Source organism: Lineus longissimus, chromosome 6 (assembly GCF_910592395.1).
Source record: "Lineus longissimus chromosome 6, tnLinLong1.2, whole genome shotgun sequence".
In the NCBI taxonomy this organism is placed as follows: domain Eukaryota; kingdom Metazoa; phylum Nemertea; class Pilidiophora; order Heteronemertea; family Lineidae; genus Lineus; species Lineus longissimus.
This window is the reverse complement of record NC_088313.1, coordinates 6,949,411-6,973,356: the sequence shown is the minus strand read 5'-3', so window position 1 is coordinate 6,973,356 and position 23,946 is coordinate 6,949,411. Positions and strand designations below refer to the sequence as shown.

Below are 23,946 nucleotides of genomic sequence, written 5' to 3'. Positions count from 1 at the left end.
CAGAAGAAAAACAAACATACTGCAGTAAAAAGTTGTCCATTCCTTTAAGATAAAACTTGCTTACCGTCACTAGCCACAAAAACCTGCAGGATACAGCGACTCAAAACGATGTAAATAACTTCCATTTTGGTATCACGTCTGGCAAAATTTTGGGAAGGAATCAAACACACTTATTGAAAAACAATGTTGAGATCATTGACTGGTGGGCAATTCTATCAAAATACCAACATCAGGGTCAAAATTAAAAAAATGCTTATACTGAGTCAAGATGGTATATAAGCGGACAAGACTTGGTCTAAAGATTGTGTATCCACACATTTTTCAAATTTTTTTACCGCCCTTTATCAAATGTCAACCTTTTTAATGTCACAGAGATGAAATGGAGAACAAATTGTGTTTTAGCATGTAATTTTCAGTTGCCAAAAATACCGAACAAGTAGTACTGGAAAACAAAATATATCTGCTGAAAAGTCTTCATTAAGGCTCCAACTTACAACCTCAGTTGGAAGCTGTAAGCTATAATCTAAAAATGAGAACTGATTGAAATATTAACCCCTTCCCAGAAAAAAACAAGCAACACACGTGACATTTGGTACACTCGTGACATGATTTTCTGAAAACAACAAGGCAAACAGAGAGTTGCGACCGGACAAAATAAACTACCTCAACCTTTTAAGAGATGACAGCATCAGTCCAAAAAGGTGTCATGGTGATTTCATAATGATGTCATGTCATTCGTTTTGGAAATTTCCATGGAAATGAAGATTTACTGAATCAAACTTTGAAATAACAGCTACATTGGTAGACCATACCAATAAAGCACTCTGGAAAAGGGAAAAAAATGTTCTTTTGACCAGATACCATTGCTATTTTTGACTTTTCTGGCTGCAAATTCAGAAAACGCCACTTGTGTTACCTGGCACGTCACGTGTGTTACCACAATAAATAGCCAAATTTTTGAAAGGTGTACTATTTTTTATTTCATTAGAATCCTTTGCCCATTGCTTATTTATCCATGCAGGGCCTCATATTGGCAAACTTACAATTGGCCGACACACTTCACAGAGTTTATGGATGAAACTAGAGTTGATGAAAAATCATGTCTAATCAGGGTCACGTGTGTTACCACACATTTTGACCACTTTACTCAGATACTTTCACGTTTCAAAACAAGAATTAGTGTACATTTAAAGGATAACTAGATAGGTATCCCATCAGAGTCCAACCAACATCCAGCATCAATGCATTAACTCTGTGCAAGTCAACAAATGTCCGCAAATGTCACGTGTGTTACCGTGGAATTGCCCCGGTAAGTCCGGCTCTTGGGCAGGTTTTCGAATATTTTTCTGCTTATCAAAATGCTGAATCAAGAAAATTGCTGAAAACTTGCTAATTCATCTGATACCAATGCTACCGACCATTGGTGCATAGTATTTCAATAATAAATGAATTTCTAATAGATAGAAATCGGCGCAGATTATAATAAATAGGCCGTGATCATGTCAATCACAAGTCATGTCAATTAACAGAACGTAGTCATATTTAAAACTAGGCCTACGACCAGTCCAATCAAGTGATGACTCATTCTTTTAGTGAATAGTGGAATTATTCATTTCCTGATGCACTACTTAGCACAGCATCCTTTTACGGTGGGAACTCAGGTTTATACGACACACAGATTTAACCCAGACCCGGCCGATCGCCATTCTTTCTGCTTCGTCCTCCATCTTTCGCTTGCGTGTTTATACGCGCGACCTACACGCGATGTACGCGCGACCTACGCGCAATTACGCGAATTGAGGGATGTCCATTGTGATATGGACTGTAGAGACAATTTTCAATGGTCTCTAAGCATTGGGTCAACATATAATGTATATTTGATTTTTTTTTCAATATCATCAAATATGTCATGTTCAATTATGTCAACGATGGTATTTAAAAAAATGACCGTCTTATTCATGGTTGACATTTACAGATCTGCTCGACTGGTATATTGAAAAGCAGTGTCGCTCAGTCGGGAATTACCACATAACAAATATTTCCCTGTGAGAACATAATGAAATTGCCTGATGTATTTCGAGTGAGGTTTTGATTTGGCGTTTTACACGAAACTGAGGTAAAGACTGGTTCTAATTTGAATTTCTGATGAGTTATCTACTCAATTGAACCATTCATATTTGATTCCAAATATATTCACAAGAACGGTTTTCGATGTAAGATCCATTAAAAGAGATCGCAAAATGATGTTTTTATGAAAAATGATATAAAATGATATCCGTGGTTATTTTAAAAACCTCTTCTTTCTGGTACTTACTTTCATTACTGCCGCATGTTTTCTTATCAGCCTTCAGTATCATCGGATGAGGACAGGCGCACCCTGCACGTGTTTTGTATTCCATGTTCGCCAGCTGCGGGTCTGAGTTGATCAAACAGAGATGAGAACAACCTCCATTGCGTGGGGGTTCGCATGGATTCGGGGAGTCGGGCTGGCGAGAGGAGTGAGAGACAAGGACACCGAAAGGCTGTGTGGTAGTGCGAGATACGATCTCAACGTTGGTGCCATTCCATTTATTAGCCTGTAACATAATTTGCCTAAACTTGTTATTAATCAAATATTGAATACATATTAGTATGAGGTTTCTCTATAACCACACATAAATTAACACTGTGACGTTCAATCTATTCCCTGGACACACCAATCGGCTTCTTCAGGACTGATGTTGTTCACGTCCGTTCTCGCAACTTCCCGTGAGAAGACAGTTGGCGTTGTCCATACGGCCTGGTGTCACATGTCTGATAAGTTGAAACGCTTACAGTCTGCTTCCTTGCAGCGTAAACAGTAAACAACGTCATTACATTTAAATTTGGGGAATTTATCGTGAGGGTGCACGACCATCTGTCTCAGCGTATTGCCTGGTTTGAACGAAACTACAAATCCTGCTGAGAGAAAATCCTCTTGAGTTTCTCCGACAGGATAGGTAGGGGATCGTGATTCTCGTTCTCCTTGCATCACGATCGCCTACGTAATCTCCAGTAATGTGAGTCCAGAGAACATATTGAATGACATAATGATAATCTATATAAACGCTTGGATGATGGAAAGCATACACCAGTATAACCAACACGTACTTTTCTCTTCACACAAAGGTACACAAGAATGATATAACTTTTGTAGTTTTTGGAGAGATCTATTACAACACGTTTCAAACCTTTTTTTACAACTGTAGCACCTCACTAAACCACTTCACTACTGGACATTTTTTACGTTATTCTGTTGTGTACTGGACTCTATAGGTCTCGTTAGGGAGTTTTTCCCAAATGTACGCGATGATGACGTGCCCCATTAACAGGACGTAACATCTATTTTAAAATGCGTTTCCGAAGTGAATGCATGAGAACAACCCATTTGTGTCGTATATCACTGGAAACGCCCGATTCCCCTGATTCTGCAGGATGTTAAATCGGGCATTTTTTTCTTGAAATAAATCATAAGCGTCGCATTTGCTTCTAGCTCTGTTCACCATCTCAAATGGCAATATGCCACTTGGGCCGGACAATCACGAAAAACCCCAAATATTATACATGTCTTCCTGAATAATTCTTACAGTGACCATTCTCCCATGAAAGACAGTTGGTTACGCTACACAAAAATAAAAAAAACCCGAGGGTCAACCATTGTACTTTTGAGATATGTTGAATTTTGCACAAATCGGCGAAAAACGCACCAACTGGCACTGGACGGCATTTCAACACGGGGCCGACGCACATCCCAAGTTCAGTGTACACATATGTCGGCAACAACAGTAAATGCGTAGTTTCTTGTTAACAGCATATTGAGTAGCGCTCTAGGTTTCAGAAACTCCAAAAAAACATGTCTTTGCCAAAACAACTGCTGAATCAACACTGACATACTATTTTGGAACTACGGTTAAGGCTTGGCCGCGCATGAATACAAAAAAACCTCCCTAATGAGACCATAGCGTCATTACCGGAAATTACGTTATGACGTACAATGCGTCACGCATCGAAGTTCATTGCGTCATGACGTGATCAGACCGAAAATTTGTCTCCAGGACCGTACGTGCGTTATCGCACGTTGGACCGAAATTTTCGGCTACAGTAGTGAAGGTCTTTACATATCTGAACCTGAGAAGATTATAGCCAGGCATACTTGTACCTTGGTAATTGAATTCGTTGTCCAATCCGTCCAGTAGACATTGTTTCCGAATGTTGTGATTGCAAATGGATGGGTGAGATGTTGTTCGTCGCGGAGGACAATACGATGATCACCGCCTTCGTAGTTCACCGTGTGCAAGGAGTCAGATCTTCAGATGCAAACGAAAAGTTACATGTGAAAAAAACAACAAAAATAACTTTCTCCGAATCTCTCCGACTTCTGTAGCCCAGTATTGGTTATAGAGCTAATGTCCTAGTTGACGCTTAGGTCTTAACTCAATATTTTCCAGCTGTTGGAATCGAAAACTAACTACAAAATTGGCTAGAAATAATGTAGCTGGGCGGCACCATTTATACTTATGCCGAACGGTATGTCGGAAAAGCCATGCACTATTTATCAGTGCTAAACGCACCATATACAGGGTGTTTCAAAATAAGAAACCGAGATTGATTTGTTAATTTTCTGGACATAGCTAGATATTTTGGAAATTGGCAAACACCATTTATTACAATGATGTCCTCTTTCTTACGACACCAAGAAATCCAATTTACTGTCACAGATTACTGAACACGAAACAGTTCAATCAAGCATAGCAGAACTGCTCTTGCACCAGAGAGGCGTTTTTGCAAAAAAACCTTGTCTGCCCATTGCAGGGCTTTTGCAGGGCTTTTGTAGGACCTCCAAATTATGCAATCCTTTGCATGTGTTTCCATTTCACACTCGTTAAAAGGTTTTTTACATCATGGCTAAATTTCACGCCAGAATCACGCTAAAAATTGCGAAACTGTACACAAATTTATCTCAGGACCGAACTTTGACAACAAGTTAAAGATTCCGATCAAAGCATTTTTTTCCTTCAGAAAAATTCATTGTCATTATTATAATCTATTTTTCGAAGTTGGCGATGTTGCTCTGCATCATGGCATCAAATCGAGCAGACGAATTTGAACAATTTGTTCAATTGCAGCAGTTTTGGGGATCTCTTGAGAGATCTACGGAGGAACACATCCGGTCCTCCGGATGGTGTTCGCGAACTTGTGTCCAGGTCACGTGGTCACTGGCAGGAGTCACGTGATCGCTGGCAGAAGTCACGTGAATTCTGTGGAATTTTTCGTCCTGCCCGCCAAAACGTCCTGCCCTGAAAAAAAATTCTGACGCATTTTGCATTCTTTGATGTAAAAAGGTTTCAGAACAATTTTTTGGGCAGAACGATTTTTTTGCAGAATACAGAAATTTTCATTCTGTGCAGAACATTTTGAATTCAGTCTGCTGTAAAAAGGGTTCCGAACAATATTTTCTAAATTTCTGATTGCAAAACGGCTTCCTGCATTGAAAAATAATGTCCTGAATAAATTTCGCTTTGGCATGCTATAGGAAACGTTGCCAATTTTCAAGTCAAGAGAGACGTAATCAGGAATGCAATGAGAGAAATGAGAACCAGAGCTGAAGTTTGTGTTGAAAGGAATGAGGGGGTGTCGAAGGACACTGGAATTAGGTTGAGACGACAGGAATAAGCATCCAGATGTTAAATCAGTGAATAAAATGTTGCTAAGGACACACTGGTCTTTCTTTTTTGTCGGAGTTCCGCTGCGGTAAATGTGGTGCAAGACCAGTTCTGACATGGTTGATTGAACAGCTTCGTGCTCAGTCATCTGTGACAGAAGATTGGATTTCATGGTATCATAAGAAAGAGGATATCATTAGGTAATAAATGGTGTTTGCCAATTTCCAAAATATTTAACCATGTCTCGGAAATAAACAAATTAATATATATTTCCTTTTATTGAAACACCCTGTACATCCACAGAGAAAAAAGCAGGGCAATCAGTTAGTTTACAGTGAGCTCCGGTCACCCATCCAATTGATGACCGCGCCCAATGCAAACTTCTAGCCCGGAGACAACGCGCCAACCATTAGGCCATAAAGGAATTCCTCCATGGCCGGTGGGTTAAGCCGTGTCAATTAACTGGGAGTACAGTACACTACACAAACTTTGCATCAATCCAATAGAGTCGGACGTTCTCATAATCCAAGGTCATCCCATTTGGCCACGCGGCGCCGGGAATGCGACGGATATCATAAATGATCTTCCTGCCTTCACCGCTCATTGAAACACGCTCGATTCTTGGCCGGGTAGCTTCCCAGTCGCTCCAAAACAACAACCTGAAACAGAGAGCACTTTTGGATGATACAACGTTTTCCCTCAAACATTGGTGAGATTTTGCAAGCACTCGCTTAGACCAACATCGAATATACCAATTTAGCGAATATTCATCTTTTAACACACACAACAGATCACTCGACACTAAATGTGGTCGCTGGCCTACAGGCGGTATTAGGGAATTGGTGAAGTCGGTGACATATGATTTTTTATGGTCCAGACTTAAACGATAAAATGACACCTACTACAAAACACGACTAAATCCTCGTCCATAGTTGACTGGTGCACTGATCGAGCTTCTAAAGGCTTTTGACTTTTAGCCAGATCGAAAACTTGTGCCAATGGTAATCTACTATCTCCGACTACAATTCGTTTTTCACCACATGGTAAATATTGACATTTTCTCAGGTGGCAGGGCAGGTATTTGGAATCCATTCCTTCCACACCAAACAGTACCTGGTTTCCCTAGTCTAACTTCACCGACCATTTTGTGAGGAACATTTGTACATAATCCATCTAAATGTTCATTCTTAGTACCGGAGTCTTTCAATTTGGTAAGTAGGCATCGCAATATGTTGACCATTTATGTTTATCAAAGACTCAATACTTCAAAAAAGTGCATAACTAATTAGGCCTACCAGCATTTTTGGTACTAGGGGATCCCGAGTGACACTGTGCATCTCCCATTTCACGTCGGCGATCGTGTATTGGGGGAAAATGGCATTCGTCAACTCCCCTCTTTCCTACGTACTACAAAGGAGTAGTACCCTCCATACCTTTAGATGATTGAGTATTTTCCCCAATACTCTCCAAACACTCTCCCAATACTTAATAATCGCAAAGTGAATTTTACAACAAACGTTCGTCTAAATTTAACCAATGGCGAATGTGCCTGAGAGACAGAAGCCCCTCAATATATAGTTGAAAGTAGATAGTATCTAGGAGACTGTATAATTATTTTAAAAATCAGAGCTAAACTGAGCGAGGGGCTTCCAAGTCTCTCAGGCAGCCATGGAAAAAAATACTTTCCTCCCGGGCTAGTGCCGAGGGCCGCAAGAGAAACAGGAAAGCCAAGAATGATGTCAGAAAGAATCACGCCTACACGAACTGTAAACATCACGGGCCGTATTCAATATGCTGTTTTAGCGACTGTTTAGTTAAACAGTGATTACCTCTTAAGCGCCGTTTAAATTGATGTTGTACGCGGGCGTATAAACGGAGGCCTAAACGGCCTTTCAAAAGTCGCGATCATCGGACATTTAGCTGTACGCGGTCAAATCCCCGATCATCGCGTAACTTTCATTGTCGACACCAGACCAAGTTTAATGAACTGACGTAATTCGAGACGGGTAGGGATATTTAAATGGGCTCGATCAGGCCTTGCACACTTTGTATGGTAGTTGCAACTATGGGACCGAAAAGAGCGGAAAATTTTACGCACGAGCAAAGGATGGGCCTCATCCAGCTCATTAGACTGCAGGTGAAAGTGATAGAAGACAAACGATCGGATACCTCCTCCAACAGAAAGAAACAGAAGGCGTGGGACGAAATCGAGAAACAAATGGCGGCGAATTTTCCCGAGAGGGCGAGGGCCTCTGCAAAGGACCTCAAGGAATTATGGAGAAGGATGAAAGGGAAGACCAAAACGGTCGCACGGGATAAGAAAATAGATATGGCCAAGACTGGCGGTGGAGCACCGGAAGTTGACGACCTCGACGAAGAAACAGTCGCAATTTTGTCCATTATAGCAAAAGATTTGGAGCAGATTAAGAACACTTACGACGATGATTTAACTGGAGCGGTCACCGACACTCGCGATGAGGATGTTACTGCAGGCACCAGTTCAAGCGGAAATACAAATAAGAGGCAAGTATGCCTTCTGATGATTATTATGAAAAATACACATTTCTGAGTTGCAGGAAGTGCGTGTATTTTACTGTCATTACAAGATACAGAGTGGCATCAGTATAAAACAAAAATATCTGGGATGGTTCTCGTGATGTAATGAACTGCAAAGCAAGTTACGAAAATTTACAAGCACTTGATTAACCAATGTTCTTTTACAGTGCATATCATTTGCCCACTGAATACGATGATGACACCGAACCAGATGTCGAGTTAGAAGAAGTGAGAAGCAACGAGGATCAATTGTCAGTTTGGTAAGAGAATCGTTGAAAATGGTGGATGAAAATTGTTGCCCTAATTTTCCTTTCAACAGTCATTAAAATGAAAAATTTCATTTCATCTTTTGAACACGATAGTCCTGTACTTTCTGATTTGTTAAAATGCCACTCCTTTTTCAGCGGGAATAACAAGTCCTCAACTCGTGGAAGGCTGTCGCCGTCCTCGACAGTCTGCCGTGAGCAGACAACCCACACCAGTTCACGTCAGCAGACACTCGTTGCCACACATCAGCAGAGAGCCGTCGCTCCGAGACAGCCGACAAGTTCAGCATTACAGAAGACGACCGAAGCCTTGTCTTATCTGAAAGAGGAACACGACATGAAGATGGAATTATTGGAACTTCAGAAACAGGCAGCTATATGTAAACGAAAGGCCTATGAAGCAAAAACTGAATATTACAAAGAAAAACTTAAACAGAAGCGAATCGACCTTTGAATTCTGAAGGGACAAATCCACTTATTAATTCATCCATTTATGTTGCTCTTACTGATTAAAATGCTGCATGATGAATCGTTGTCGGAATAAGTTTCCTCTGAAATTTACTTCAGCCGGGTTGATGGGTCGTTCTGGTTCACCGATTTCACGTCGAGGAAGGTCAGCTTCTGGCTCCGGTACAGGATCATTCATTCGTGTGGCGAGATTATGTAAGCAGGTGGTCGCAACTATTATTGCCATGTTGTGATCCAACTGAAAAATGAAATTTAATATCAGAGTCAGTTTATCTGTGTTAACGTGTTTTTTTGGCAAAGCGTACAACACAAGGGGGAGTAAACCGTTTCCATCACCAGTGAACCGTTTATGATACTCACTGAACACCTCAGATGCATTCCCTTGGAGACGCAGGGAAATCTCTTTTTCCAAATCCCGAATGCTCGTTCAACCACTCCCCGGGTACGTCGTTGGGCATTGTTGTAACGGTTCTCCTCTGGTGTTGTTGGGTTGCGAACCGGGGTAAGCATGAACGTGCTGCAAGTGTAGGCCGGATCCCCTAGCAAAATGCCTCTGTATTCCCCTGCTTGAAATTTACGGAATAGTTGTGATTCTTGAAATATCCGCGAGTCATGTGCCGAACCGTACCATCTGGCAACAATGTTAGTGAAAAGAAGTTGATGGTCCACAACACCCTGGCAGTTGATACTATACCAACCTTTACGATTGATAAAATGGGCCGCACGCTCCCCACCAGGATTAACTATAGCAACATGGGAACCGTCTATAGCACCAACGACCCCAGGGAATTCGGCAATCTCATAGAAGCCTCCGGCACTAGTTCTCCTTTCTTCCGGTGTGGTTGGAAAGTGAATGAATTGCTGACGTCTGGCACAAATAGCAGAGGAAACGCGATGAACCACCCTGCAGACAGTTGCCTGGGATACGCCACACATATCACCAATGTCCATTTGGAATGATGCCCTGGCATAAAAGCGCATGGCAACCAGCACCTGCTGCTCCGGGTTCAGAGCATGATTACTCTCCTTTAGTGGCATCAAATCCGGGGCTAAGAAATCTACTAGCCAACGAAATGTGTCCTTGGAAACCCGGAATCTGCGGATAAATTTACTGTCGCTATACTTTCGGAGCGCATCCACTCGGACCTCAAATACTCTTTCGACACGAGGACGGCCCAACAGTACCTCCTCCTCCTCCTCCTCTTGTGCAAACTCAAGAATTTGTAAAACCGCCTCCATGATGTCTAAACCTGTGCTGCATGTACTTGCGTTCCACCTAAACGCGGACATGAACATGCCCAGCCCGGCGATTAAATTTTCTTTTGTTGCTTAGACGTCGGCTAACCGCATGTTGGATAATAGCTTATTCTGAATTGGCGTATAACTTTAGACAGGCGATGATAGGGCGATCAAGAAATTTGTACGCGCGTAACCCTTAAACAGTCGCTAAAACACCATATTGAATACGGCCCCACATGTATCCTTCCCTAGTCAGTACTCTTATGTAAACATTCGCATACAACCCATACCAAACACAGGGTCTAAAACGGCCTTATTCAACGTACACCCTTGTTCGATTCTGCTCAATCTGGCCCTCGCAGGGTTTTTTGGCGGTCGCAAGGCACTATCTTTTCCCTCGCAGGGCTATATTTTTAAAGCCATCGCAAGGCTGCTCTCGCAGGGCTATAATATAATATAAAACTTATATTTAACAATCGCTGGACAAGAACGTCTAGCCAAGAACCAACACCCAACTCAACAGACCGGGCCTAAAACTTCCGCACACCATGTCTTCTACCAAACACGTGATTCACGACCAATGCTCGTTGCGCAATGTCACTGGTTACCGTGTGAGATGTGGACAAAACCTCACAGCAAAGACGGGCAGTTTTGCCATTGAAGAAATTGAAAAAACTGTAAATGAAATCACCATTTACTCATAAAAAATAGGTGATTTTTTTTCTTCAAAATGCTAGCTTGCCCTAGCAATGATGTGTATTCCCGTATGGATAAGGTTTTAGGTTTTTGGCAAAAAAGTTCACTTGTTTCTCATGCATAGTTAGGAAAATTTTTGAACAAGAAAGACTGTTTCATACCTTCAACATTGTTTACTGACCCCAAATTGATACTTGATATATAAGTTAGCAAACAATAGTTTTCATTTTATTTCATGAATTGGGTTTCGTAAAAATTCACACAGTATCTCATCACCTTAATCTTCAAACATGTTTGGGGTTTCTTGGACAATGCGTGTTTATTCATGTTTGTGAAGAGCATGTAATTCTTCGGCAGTTCAGTCGAAGTATGTCATCTTGGGCCAGCCAAATGGCATTCGTCCTCAGAGTCCTCAGAGCCGAGCACAGGGAGATTATTCCAGCAGCAAAAGGCTGTAACCCAGCTTTTTTTTGCGGAAAAGCTGTTTTCCCCCCCAAAAATAACGAATTTGCGCGTTTTAATTTTGCGGGACTAAGGGAACTGTAATGCATCATATACTTATGTATGAAGTTACATTTTGCGCTTGTTAATTTTGCGGATCAGGTCGGACCGCAAAGACCGCAAAATTAAAACGCCCGCAAAATGTTCCTTGGTTACAGTAGTTGGTTCAATGCTCAAATGTGCTCACTCTCTCAAAACTTCCTATTTCTCTATCCCCAAAATAAATTGTGCATCACTGCCCGTGCATGTAAAGCATTGCTTCTATTGTTACCATGAAAAATTGGTGGGTGGAGTTATGTGTGTTGGTTTAGTGGTATAAACTAGTATGCAAATCAATCTATGCGCGCTCTATAGGAATATTTGTTACTTAGCACTCCTCATGACAATCATACTCAGGCAGTTTTTGCCCAAAACAGATGTGCGTATGTTTTCTGGTGATAAAGTTTCTCACTTAATGTTTAAATTAGCATTAGCTTTATTTTCAGACCCTTACCATTACAATCCTTCAAAAACTGCGAACGCCTGGTAAGGGTTGAAAAGTGGCAATTTTATTCAAAAATTGAGGAAATCCTGGTTACTGTTTTTTTTTGAAGTAATGAGTCTTTGGTTTAAGTGAAATTCTTTTCACTCGCAGAGAAAGTACGGGTCTGTATCATAAATGGCATTGTGGATCATAATTCAAGATCCGTTCACTTTCAGATAACAAAATGTATGTAAGTCATTGATTTATCAAGTATGGAGTAAATGTTATGTGAAATATTTTGACCTTAACCTACTTTTCAAAAGATTTCGCACGACCAACGATTCAGCTTACTTTTTACATTTTCTCGGGCGGTGAAAATGAACCTTCTCATTTCCTATTTAAAAGTCTAGCGCAGAACAGTTAGCTAGATGAGGCCTGCTGAACATAAATGTGGACAATTGGGTCCGCAATAAACTTGCGTATGACTTGATGATGCATCAATTACTTTGATACCGACTAAGGCGCGGGAAGGGCATTGTATTTTGTCGTAGGAAATACGCTTCAACCCGGAATAGAAATAGAAGATGCCGCCCAGGAAAAATGTGTCCGGTCCTATTGTATTCTGGTCTCAACGGCTCAGAATTTAAAACATTTATCCTTTGATCCCCGGACATTCTATCCTACGACATCGCAAACTTCTACGGCGGCCTTGTGAAATGTCTGGTACTTGCACTGTCATAATGTTTACGTCACGCTGTCACGATGAATCAGGTGTATAATACTTCCTACTTCCTACACATAACAGTTTGTCAGGTAGAGTAGATACAACTATTGGGGAGGGCTGTGGCACGGCGGTTGAGCTATACCCGGCCGGTGCCACTTTGTTACTTGAATCTGACCTGAAATGGCATTGGGTGTAGATTGTGGCTGCAATTGGTTCTCCAGCAAGGTTTCTGGATAGGCTTGGTAATAGTGTTTATGATTATTAAGCGCTTTGAGCCAGTAGATAATGTAGTGAAAGGCGCTATAGAAGAACGCACTGTCATTTAATATTATAATTACTCACTTTCCACGATCAAAGTTACTCACCCCCATCTTGGATCCAGTACGATGGCTCTTGGGCTCGCCACATTGCCCTCAACGAAAGTCGTCCGCATCGTGCCGTTTAGTCGCGCCACTTCAATCCGATCATGGTCATTGTCAACCCAGTAGATGTTGTTACCGATCCAATCAACCGCCACACCTTCCACATTAGCTAGGCCTACTGAAATCACTGGTTTGATATTGATGAGAGCTGGAAAGCAAAATGAGTGAATGATAAATTTGTAAATGTCTTTCTATATTTTTAAGTTTGTGCATGTCGGTATCTATGTTTTTAAAGCGCTACGTACTGGCAATTATTTTTCAAGTGGCGCTATATAAAAATATACAGTTTAACTCATCCATATAATACCGGAAGTGATGAGTAGTACACACCAACTAAATTGTTCTTTCATGAAGGTTGGCCTAGATAACCCATCAATATCAGCAAGTCATTCGCGGAGGTACGGAATGATCCGATGACTCAATTGATCAAAGAAGACCCTTTCTGGGGTATGAGCCGAGAACATGGAATACAATGCAGGTTTATTGATGACACCACCTTGGATAATTACCTAGTCCAAATAGTCACAATTGTCGGAGCGGAGAATTGTCGCCGCTTCGAGGTTTTCTTCAAGTCTCAAAACTTTGCAAACGTTGCTGCTGCTCATGGGTTGACTGTGAGTGGACATTTCTTGGACGTTAACCCGGTTGGTAAGCCGACCACCAATCTCATTATTTCGGGGGTACCACCCTTTCTACCCAACGATGCCATACAGTTTCGTCAATTCGGAACAGTAACCAATAACGTTCGTTACATCCCACTTGGTACTAGGCAAAAGGCCTAAGTCACATTTAGTCTTTTCTCAGACAAACTAGGATAAGTCTGGATCCTGGGGCAAAGCTGCCGTACACCGTGATGATTCCGTGTGGTCCTGACATGTTTAAGGTCTGCTTGTCATCCGATAACAATCTACGGTGCGATTTGTGTAAGAAAATCGGCCATCTTACACGTCGGTGACGTTCAAAAGCGAATCCAACTACTGTGGCTCCTCTTGTCGTATACAAGGCATCTACCACTTCTTTGGCTCAGTCACCCTCCTATGCGGAAAATACAAGCCCACGTGTTGGCAACTATCATCCTAACAAGGATGCTGCAAACACTCTGCCACTCTCGGCCGCGGAGAGCGTGACGAAACCAGATGGATGTGTTTTAAATGCCCAGCTTCTTTCTGTCGAGGATAGGACAAAACCACTTGTAGGAAACGGTCAACCGAACCAGAACGGCACCACGTCCTCATCCCAGGAACCGGGGTCTGTGTTCGGTGACGAAGACGTCGACATTTTAGATGACTTTAATCGAGTCTCAATGGCCTCCACTGAATTCGATGATGATTCGGAAAGGATAAACAAGGAAAAAGAAATGAAGTGATCCAGTATTTGAAGAGTACAGAGTCCCATATACATGTACTGCTACTATTCGAAACACACGCCACTCCCTGGATGAAGACGGATGGAGACTTCTCTGGGGAGGCCGCTGCTTTTTCTCCCATGGCACTACCGCCTCTGGCGGACAGGCACTTCTCTTCTCGACAAGGATAAATCCAAAGAATATCACATCCAATGTTCTACTAAACGGGATGTGCTCTTATTGTGTGTTCCAGTTAGAGGAAGTCAATTTACACTTAGTCAACGTTCATGCCCCAACAAAGGGGGAAGACCGCATTTCTTTTATAAGAAAGCTGGCGTCTTTCTGCCGACTTTAGACAAAACTGATTTGATTCTGCTCGGTGGAGATTTTAGTTCGACCATAAACTCTATGCAGGATAGAATGAGTAAAAAGGAAACCCACCTGCCCTCCAGTGTGAATCTTCGGACCCTTCCTGACAAACATTACCTCATCGACGCCTGGCGCAAACATCACCCCAATCTAGTTCAGTATACTTGGAAGAGGAGTGATGCGCATGATTCTTCGGCGGCAAGGATTGACAGATTCTACATAAATGAAACTTTCATTCCTTTCGCCTGGCATACGTCCATACTTCCATCCTTCAGGTCTGATCACAACCCAGTCAAACTGTCTTTGCAGCTTGGTCGTGAATCAAAATCCTCTAATCATTTGTGTGTAAATCAATCCATTCTTACAGAACGGCAATACATAGATGAAATTAAATCATTATGGTCCGACTGGAAGAACAGTCAGGGCGATTTTCAGTTGATCCGGGACACTGAATGCAGTCTGAAACGTTCTATTGAGAGGTTAGAAAACCGGCCTTCACTTTCGGAAGAGGAGGTTACGCTCTTGGCCGAGGAAAAGCAACAGCTCGAAGAAATAGCATCGAGAAAAGTCCGGGATGCGTTTATTATAGAACCAAGTTTCACTTCCAGCATCACCTCAATTCACCCACAGAGTTCTTCTTCAACTTGGAGTGCAGAAATGGCAACAAGAGAGAGCCCTATCCTCCTTAGAAAATGAAAATAGGGAAATAACAACTGATCCTCTGGAAATCTAAAAAACTGCCAAACCTTTCTACCAGCAGCTCTATACAAAATCTCCTACGGATGAAAAGGCACAAGATGTGGTTCTGAAGGATTTGCCTCGTCTCCCCGAACTATCCAAGGATACCCTTAATGCAGACCTTAAAGTGATACTATGATGTGATTTACAACTTTGCGGAAATACGTCCGATTTTAATTACTGATCACAATTGTAAAGCTCAAATTTTCTATTTTTGATTAGCTTTATTATAAAATCGCTGTTTTAATCGCGTCAGACTGGCCAACTGCCGAAGACGTTTTGAAAAACCCGCACTAAGTCATGTGACCTCATGACGTCACAACATGAACAAGTCAGACCGTCGAATATTTTCCTATTCGCTCTAGGAAGAAGCTATATCCACAGTAGTTCGCGTACGCTCAAGAAAATCTAATGAATATTAAATGAGGTCTAAAAATAGTTTTAGGAATACCATTATTATGACGTCAGCGATGGAATTTCCTGGTTGACACCTTCAGGTTTGCTGGTGTTGCCGCAAAACATCGCAGCACAACGCCACCCGACAACCCTTTTCTTCTTCTTCTCCATAATCTTCAGTTCTTATCGTGTACATATTGTGTGAGGACAGGATGGAATGTCAATGGTCAATGGCAGTTGTAAATAAACGAATGAGATTTTTTTTTCGCGGGAATGTAAACCACCGCAACCGCGAAAATGTTCATGTTGTGACGTCATCAACGAAAACGTCGTCGGCGTAGCGCAATTTCAACGGCATCGAAGCGAGCCGTCCGGGCGGGATTAAAACCATCAATTCCTAGAAAATGTGCATTTCGATTCGAAAACCTTACCGATTTATGAGAAAGTGACGTAGTCATTTGTCAAAAACAGCTAAAACATTATATGGTGAAATTTGACACGAGTTACCCTTTAACGACTTCACTCGGGCAATTAGAGATAGTCCACGGAGCAAAACGCATGGAATAGATGGCCTTCCATTTGAGTTCTACAGAGTGTTCTGGGATACCCTGGGCAGAGACATGTACGAGGTCTTCTGCTACTCGGTTGAAAATAATGAACTCCCGAAGTCTTGTACAAGATCTGTCACCCTCTTGCCCAAATCTGGCAACCTTGGTCTTATCTAAAACTGGCGCCCAGTCTCTCTGCTGTGTAAAGATTACAAACTCTTCACTTAAGTGCTTTCAAATAGATCAAGGCAATCATTGGCTGAAGTAATCCATTCGGATCAGACGTACGCGGTTCCAAATCGAACCATATATCATAATCTCTCTTTAATTCGGGACTCTATTAATAATCGCCCTTGATCAGGAGAAAGCTTTCGACCGTGTCGATCACGATTGGCTTATCAGGTGTCTGCCAGCGTTAGGGTACGGCGAGAAGTTTTTATCTTTCGTCAAACTTATCTATAGCCATCCTGAGTGTCTTCTCAAACTGAATGGGGAGCTCACTTGTCCTTTCAAATTCGGAAGGGGTATTCGTCAGGGTTGCCCTCTTTCAGGTTCACTCTACGCTATATGTATAGAACCGCTTCTTCATTACATTAGGGTTAATCCCAATATATCTGGTTTTTCCATTGACGGGAAAAACTTTCAAAAGCTGTCTGGCTACGCTGATGATATCGATGCTTTCATAGTAAGAAACTCAGGAATCTCTCGTGTCGCCAATTATTATTATCCGAGGTTTTCGGCTTTTAACACTTCTACCATTTCAAAAGAGCATGGGGACGTGCAATGGTGGATTTCTCATGGTGCCATAGCCAACCAAGTATTCCACTGTGATGCTGGCTTTGCCCGAACTCCAGACTGTCTTTTCTGCTCTGCTTACGATGATCCAAAGCACTCATTCTTGGAGTGCTCCTCCACTTGTGATTCGACTCGCTAGTGGTCTTGACACAGACTATGTATTTTGTCCAGAAGATTACGTATTTCTATTGTCACCAAACACAACTGCCAAGAAGCAGCTAAATCTCATCTTTGTTTTGTCCAAATCAGCAACCTACAAAGCCCTTTCGAATAAGAGCTTTAGCTCCGGCCCCACTGACTCCCTGTTGCTATTCAAATCATATCTTAGAAATATCATCCAAACTGACTACGGGTTCTACCGTCTCACAAATGATTTAAACACGTTTCTAATCGTTTGGTGTCACACCGATGCCTTCTGCCACATCGATGGAGATGACCAACTTGTCTTTTGCCATAACGAAGTTTCGAACTAGTGAACTAGTCTTCTGCTTGGAAGCAGGGTTAGTCCCAGCTTCCAGCCAGGAAGGGCGACAGCATTGTATCTCTCATTTTTCCTACATACATTAAAATATTCGCCTTCCATCGTAAGATTCATTAATCATTACTTAGTACTAGGTCAACCGCTGGTGACCTAGCATTGTTACTGTGTTGGTGTCATTCCCATTTTTACTTTCTCTTAGAGTTGCCTAGCTGCTCAATAATATCGTCCCTAATCTAAGTTGCAATTCTATCAGTACTCACTTAATATATAATGCATCTCGCTTTCTATTTTTCAGGGATGAAGACAGACTCTCGGGCAGCTGGTCTTTAAACCGGCCGTGACCCCAATTGAATCCATCCTAACAATAACAATAACATTTTCAGGTCCCACAGTTCTTTCACATTTTTTGCACTTTTTCACTGGTGGCTTCTTGCCACTACCCTGATATGATCAGATCTCCCTGATCGGCACTCTTTCATTTTCTAACAGTTGAACTCACCCACATAATACCGGAAGTGATGAGTAGTACACACCAACTGAATTGTTCTTTCACCCTTGTACTATCCTGATCCAATACCTATTATTATTATTATTAAAAACATGTGGATAATTTGCTTAACTACAGGTGGAAACTTTCATTTCCACAAAATATCACCGTGCTGCGATTATTACTAGAGAAGCGTTTCTGATTGAAATTCTGATTGAAAGTTTATAACTTAGGCAATAAGCTATTAGCGTACAAGTCATGTATAATTCTGCTGTGCAGTAGCTATATTGAGTGTCGTGCATTCTGTTGGTATCTCCTCTCAGTCTCGCTAAGTTGCTATTCACTTTGATGTGAGGAAGACGATTAATTATGTATCAATATGAAATTTAAACCTACCAATAATTTCCTCTTTGGACTGTTTTTGTAGAGTCAATCTCTAAAAAAAAGATGTTACCCACCAGACTATTCAATTAGCTTAACCGCTGAGGTGCACAATCGAGGAGCACGGTTGAATGCGGTTCATCATTTGCATGTAATGGGGGATTTCGCACCACCAGCGATTCAGCCTACTTTTTACAACTTCTCGGGCGGTGAAAATAAACCTTCTCACATCCTGTTTAAAAGTTCGGTGCAGATAAGAGCAGTTAGCAAAATATATTCGGCTGGCCTGATGAACATGTGGACAATAGAGCCCGTAATAGGGTCTCATTCAGAAACTCGCGTATGATTTGATGATGTATCAATTGCTTTGAAACCGACTGAGGCGCGGGAAGGTCATTGCATCGCTCGAGCGAAATTCGCTTAAAGGCAACCAGTGGTCTAGCTGATGAAATGAATCACTGCAAACAGGGATCTGGTTGACTGCTGCATAAGCCTACCAGGGCAAACTTAGCGGCACGCTTTTAACAATGATTAAGCGGCCGCCAAATCACGGCCGATTTAACTAGTATGCCACCGCCCTCCAATGGGCGAACAGGCTCCTAAACTCTCTCTGAATAAAGGAAATAAAAATCTTTCAAAGACTTACTGTCTGATACAATGGTCCCGCTCGAGATTCGATTGGTCATTCCAGGTTGGTCCGTCCAGAACAGCATTTGCTTCTTGTAGTGGAGGTCGAGAGCGACCGTGTTCCTGAGACCAGAAACCAGCGCCACGTTTACCCGCGTTTTCATGTCGAGGCGAAGAATTTCATGTCGCCTGGAGAAAATGAGGAAGGGGTTCCTCCCATCTGGGAAAGATAGAAAATGGGATCATGCTAGAATAATTTAAACTGATACCAGGTATGGATTAAAGTCCAATGATCTAAACTTGCTGATACTAATAGGCCCGTATGCACCAGATAGGATAATCCGCAGATCAAGCGTTGATCCAGATCAAACTCAGGATAAAATCATTTTTGGTATGCACATGAAGGGATCAACATGAGTATCAGGCTCATTTTGATTCAAAAGTCAAGCCTGCTCTCAGTGCGGCTCAACATAAGGATCAAGTTGATTCCACACGGTACAATACCATCATGGCGGATCTGGTTGACTTGTATGATGCCATGGAGAATTTAGATGAAGGAGACATGCAACCGCGTCTTCCCCGACGTCAGAATCGGCAGAATCCATTTGAGGAGTACCAAGATGAAGAATTCCGGCAGAGGTTTCGGATGACAGATTTATGGAACAAATCCAGGGAGAACTTGAGCACCCTACAAACAGGAATCATGCAATACCAGCGTACTTGCAGTTCCTGGTGGCATTGCGTTTCTTCGCATCCGGCAAGTACCAACGAGATGAAGGAGACATTGTTGGTATCCACCAGTCCTCGGTCAGCCGTATAATCAACAGAGTAGCAGTTGCCATTGCCAACTTACGTCCACGATTCATTCAGTTTCCAGACGAAGATACTGGCCGCCGTTTCCGTCGCAAGTTTTATGAAGTTGCGGAATTTACTGGTGTCATTGGGTTAATTGACTGTGTGCACGTGGTAATCTCTTGTCTAAGTAAAATTGATGGCGAATTTTACAGGAACAGAAAACGTACTTTTTCAATTAGCGTTCAAGGAATTTGTGGGCCAAACATGGAATTTACAAATATCGTTGCACGTTGGCCCGGTTCTACTCATGATAGCAGAATTTTCTATAACAGCACAATGTGCACGAGGTTCGAAAACGAGGAGATAAATTATGGAATACTTCTCGGGGACAAAGGATACGGCTGCCGAACGTATCTTCTCACACCTATCAGAGAACCACGTGATGAGGCAAGCAGAAGATACAACCATTTCCAAACTCGTACGCGATCTGCCATTGAGAGGGTGTTTGGAGTGTGGAAAAAGCGATTTCCTTGCTCGAGAAACGAGCTTCGGGTTAAGCTTGACAGGGGCCTGGTCATAATTATTGCAACAGCAGTTCTGCATAATTATGCAAGACAGCAACGGGAGGCAGACGACTTTGAAAACAATGACGTGGAGGAAGATGAATATGAAGATGATCCACCACCCCCACCAGATCGCCGTGACCTTGCATTTCGAAGAGCCTTTATTCAGCAACATTTTGCACAAAACAATTAAACAATGGAGATGTGAGTATACTACAAAAATTTTATTAAATCTTTCAGAATTTGTAACATCTCTGAAATGAAATGAATTTCCAAATAAAACTGTTTTCAAAATATTTACCAACTTTGCGGTAAAAATGGTAATATCCTGTTTCCAAGTTTATGTGCTGGTCACAATTGACATATCACTTGCAAGGTGCGCGCAAGAACATCAGCTGTGCACCAGTTTTGTGCATCATGGTATCGGGACGCACTGGCTGCGCACAGCCTGTGCGATGAGCTCGGTATGTCAACTGTGATCTGCACTGTAAATAAAAGTAGAACCTTGTTGCAACATCCCCATCTGCATCCGGCACATTTGCATCCTGGAATCGTGCTCCTGTTTTGCATGTCCTATTTTCAATTTCCAGTAGGTCATTTTCACGTCGTGTTCTTCGTTTGCGAGTAAGATCAGCCGTTCCTTTCCAGGTGCGGAAGTTGTTTCGGACGTTTTGCTGGGGCCTGCTCTTGGAACCGTTGCCTCAACCGGAGTCGTACTACGTTTGCTGGGGCCTGCTCTAACAACAAATGCCCCTGGCGATCTGCGGACACTCGGAACCATTGCCTGAACTGGAGTCGTACTACGTTTATCAACATCGCAGATAGAACTTGCCGACTTCATTGTTGCAGATGATGTTGCAGTATGTCCTGTTGCAGCCGAGTAGGATTAACAGAGTTCAGCTCCTGTTGCGGCACCTAAGCCCAAACTAGGAGACAGTAAGCTTGGTGATGTAGGCAAGTCACGCAGTTCATCGAATGAGTCTATGATCTCTATCTCGGCATCATCGTCGTACGGGTTTTTCAAAGGCTTTACCTGTGAAGGGATTATGGTCGAAACACGTTCGGTGAAACTATCAACTGTTGGAGGTTGTTTTCCACCACCCGTAGCCATCCGTTCACGTTTCTCTTCGGTTACATCTTTCTTAGCTCTCATTTTGGTATTTTTCCAAAATGTTTTCAACTGTTCCTTGTCACGTCTGCAGACATTTTGCTCAGAATTGTACTTGGTGGTAATACTATCCCATGCCAATTCCTTCTTCCTTGAAGCCATCGATTCATGTTTCTTGTTATCTAAAATACCTTTCCGTTCATCAATTAGCTCCAATAAAAGGCTTCTTTCTAAAACGGAGTACGGTTTGCTTCGTTTTTTCCCCTTTTTCAGACATAGCGGTTGCATTCACAACTATGCGAACACATGCATACAGAACTGTTCTCCCAGTCAACATGTACTGGGCCCAGTGCCACAGCCTGTTCAAACCAGGAAATTGACAACTAGGTCACTGCACTGAAAGATCAAGTTCAAGCTCAGATCAACTGAGCCGGATCAGTAAAGCTGAACCTGATCTTCTCTGGTGCATACCAGTCATGGCTCAAAATTTGAGACCGACTCAATGGAGTCGGTCTCAAGGCTTGATCTGATCCTCTCGTGTAAATGATCTGATCTGATCCTCTCTGGTGCATACGGACCATAGAGTTTAATGCACCTACACTGTAGTATCAAGGTAAAATCTCCCTGGCACCTATATATATTGGCAAAATATATAAGCAAGCCGGCCTAATATATTTTTCATATCGGCTATCTTAATTCATTCTTTGCCGCAACGGTTCAGGCTCTGAAACGCAAACTACTGATCGATTTTTAAAATTTGTTTCTATTGATCTATGCTTCACTACCAAAAATTAAACTTGGACATTTCATTCTGGATCTGAGGTCGAGAAATAAGCAACACAGAAGAAAAATGTCAAAATCTAATGCACCACGTCAATTTACAGGGACACACACACAAGTTACTTAATTTCGACACCATGGCTACTGAAATGAGCAAACTATGTTTGGTCACTAAGCGAAGACCAGTAAAAAGTGGATGGCACATACCATTTGATTTACAAGTGAAATTGTCGGATTCCCGACTAAAGCCTTCGTTGCAAGTGCAGTTGACTTTAGTCCCTCTCACTGCGTGGCATCCCTGGCTACAGACTCCCCAACCACAATCTGTCTCTGGAAAAACATTAAAACATTTTAACGTCATTTCGGAAACTTTGTCAACTGAACCCTTTTCTCCAAGACTGCACTATAACCGACGTCCATCGCAAGAGGACTTAGCATGAGGACCAAACGCAGCCAGCGAAGGAGAGCAAGACATGAGGGCTATACCACGTTTACACTCGCCGGACAAACAAGTGTTCCCCAGACACGCCAGACAAGGGTTGGACACTGAGCAATATCAAGCACTTTACCGAAACTACGTTTTTCAACTTCAATTGCTCTATTGAACATGGAACATGCATTCAGAGAAAGTCCTTACGCTAATACCTACTTACCGTCACTAGCCACAAATGCCTGCAGCAAATAGCAAATAAAAACGATGTAAATAACTTCCATTTTGGCACCACGTTTCATCATTCACGTCTGGCCGAAATCAGGTACGGAGTGACACACGAATTGAAAAACAATGTTGAGGTTCATTGACCGGTAAGTCCGACTGTTGGGCAGGTTTTCAAATGTTTTTCTGCAAATCAAAATGCTGACTCAAGAAAATTATTGCTGAAAACTAGTGAATTCACCTGATGCCAATGCGATCAAGTTAACTTCACACTAACGGTCAACTACACGACGACCATCAGCGCTTGTATTCCAATAATGTATGAATTTGATAAATGAATTTAGAACAGATAGAAATCGGTACAGATTACAATAAATAGGTCATGTCAATCTAAATGTTCTTACCGCACGTATGTAATCATAATGATCAAACTAGGCATACGATACACCCTAAGCGACACCTCGCGGAATCCAGTATTACCTGGTCTTTTTTATCCAGAACGTCCTCGCGGGCGGTCGATTTTTGTTTCACTCCTCTATTTCTCGTTTTCTAGGTTTGTGTGTTGTCGTATTTTTATGGCAAGTGGTTCTGGTGATCATTTAGACACGAGGCTTTCAAGCCTCTTGGGATCACTTGATGAGCATGATTAATTGGTGAGATAGAAGACACTTGCCAGTAAGTTGAAGTGTGATTGAGATTCGATCGAACCCTTAATCAGGAAAGGAGTAATAACATGCCCGCCCTACATGCCGTTTGTTATTTTTGATGTTCATGGTTTCGGCTGCAATTTTTCTTTGTGTCTTGTCCCCCCCCCCCCGACGTTAGTATATATGGTCAGGTCAGCTAGCGTCTGCTAACTCAT

The 23,946-nt window shown here is 42.2% G+C and overlaps 2 protein-coding genes across 4 annotated transcripts in view; both read right to left on the bottom strand.

The window, feature by feature from the left end:
- Nucleotides 1-23,383, bottom strand: part of LOC135489212 (uncharacterized) — a 45,682-nt gene extending 22,299 nt beyond the window's left edge. For all 3 annotated transcript variants that reach the window (XM_064774455.1, XM_064774457.1, XM_064774456.1), the window contains exons 1-7: nt 23,083-23,383; nt 22,637-22,759; nt 19,203-19,403; nt 12,960-13,164; nt 6,170-6,340; nt 4,178-4,325; nt 2,315-2,576 (exon numbers count right to left, since the gene is read on the bottom strand). In XM_064774455.1, coding sequence (XP_064630525.1) covers nt 2,315-2,576; nt 4,178-4,325; nt 6,170-6,340; nt 12,960-13,164; nt 19,203-19,403; nt 22,637-22,759; nt 23,083-23,164 — 1,192 coding nt within the window. In that variant the 5' untranslated portion in view covers nt 23,165-23,383. The remainder of the gene's footprint in view (nt 1-2,314; nt 2,577-4,177; nt 4,326-6,169; nt 6,341-12,959; nt 13,165-19,202; nt 19,404-22,636; nt 22,760-23,082) is intronic.
- Nucleotides 7,870-9,735, bottom strand: LOC135489556 (putative nuclease HARBI1). The gene is made up of 3 exons (XM_064774954.1): nt 9,332-9,735; nt 9,010-9,209; nt 7,870-8,822 (listed from the first exon to the last, which is right to left on the bottom strand). The coding sequence occupies exons 1-3, from the start codon at nt 9,479-9,481 to the stop codon at nt 8,819-8,821; spliced, it is 354 nt and encodes a 117-aa protein (XP_064631024.1). The 5' UTR covers nt 9,482-9,735; the 3' UTR covers nt 7,870-8,818.
- Nucleotides 23,384-23,946: the final 563 nt, after the last annotated feature.

What these genes read in the sequence shown, in the direction of transcription:
- LOC135489556 (XM_064774954.1), bottom strand. Translation starts at nt 9,481, where the DNA reads ATGCTTACCCCGGTTCGCAACCCAACAACACCAGAGGAGAACCGTTAC. An exon ending in GAATGCATCTGAGGTGTTCA is followed by an intron (nt 9,210 to 9,331) that starts GTGAGTATCATA and finishes TTCATTTTTCAG; the next exon opens with TTGGATCACAACATGGCAAT.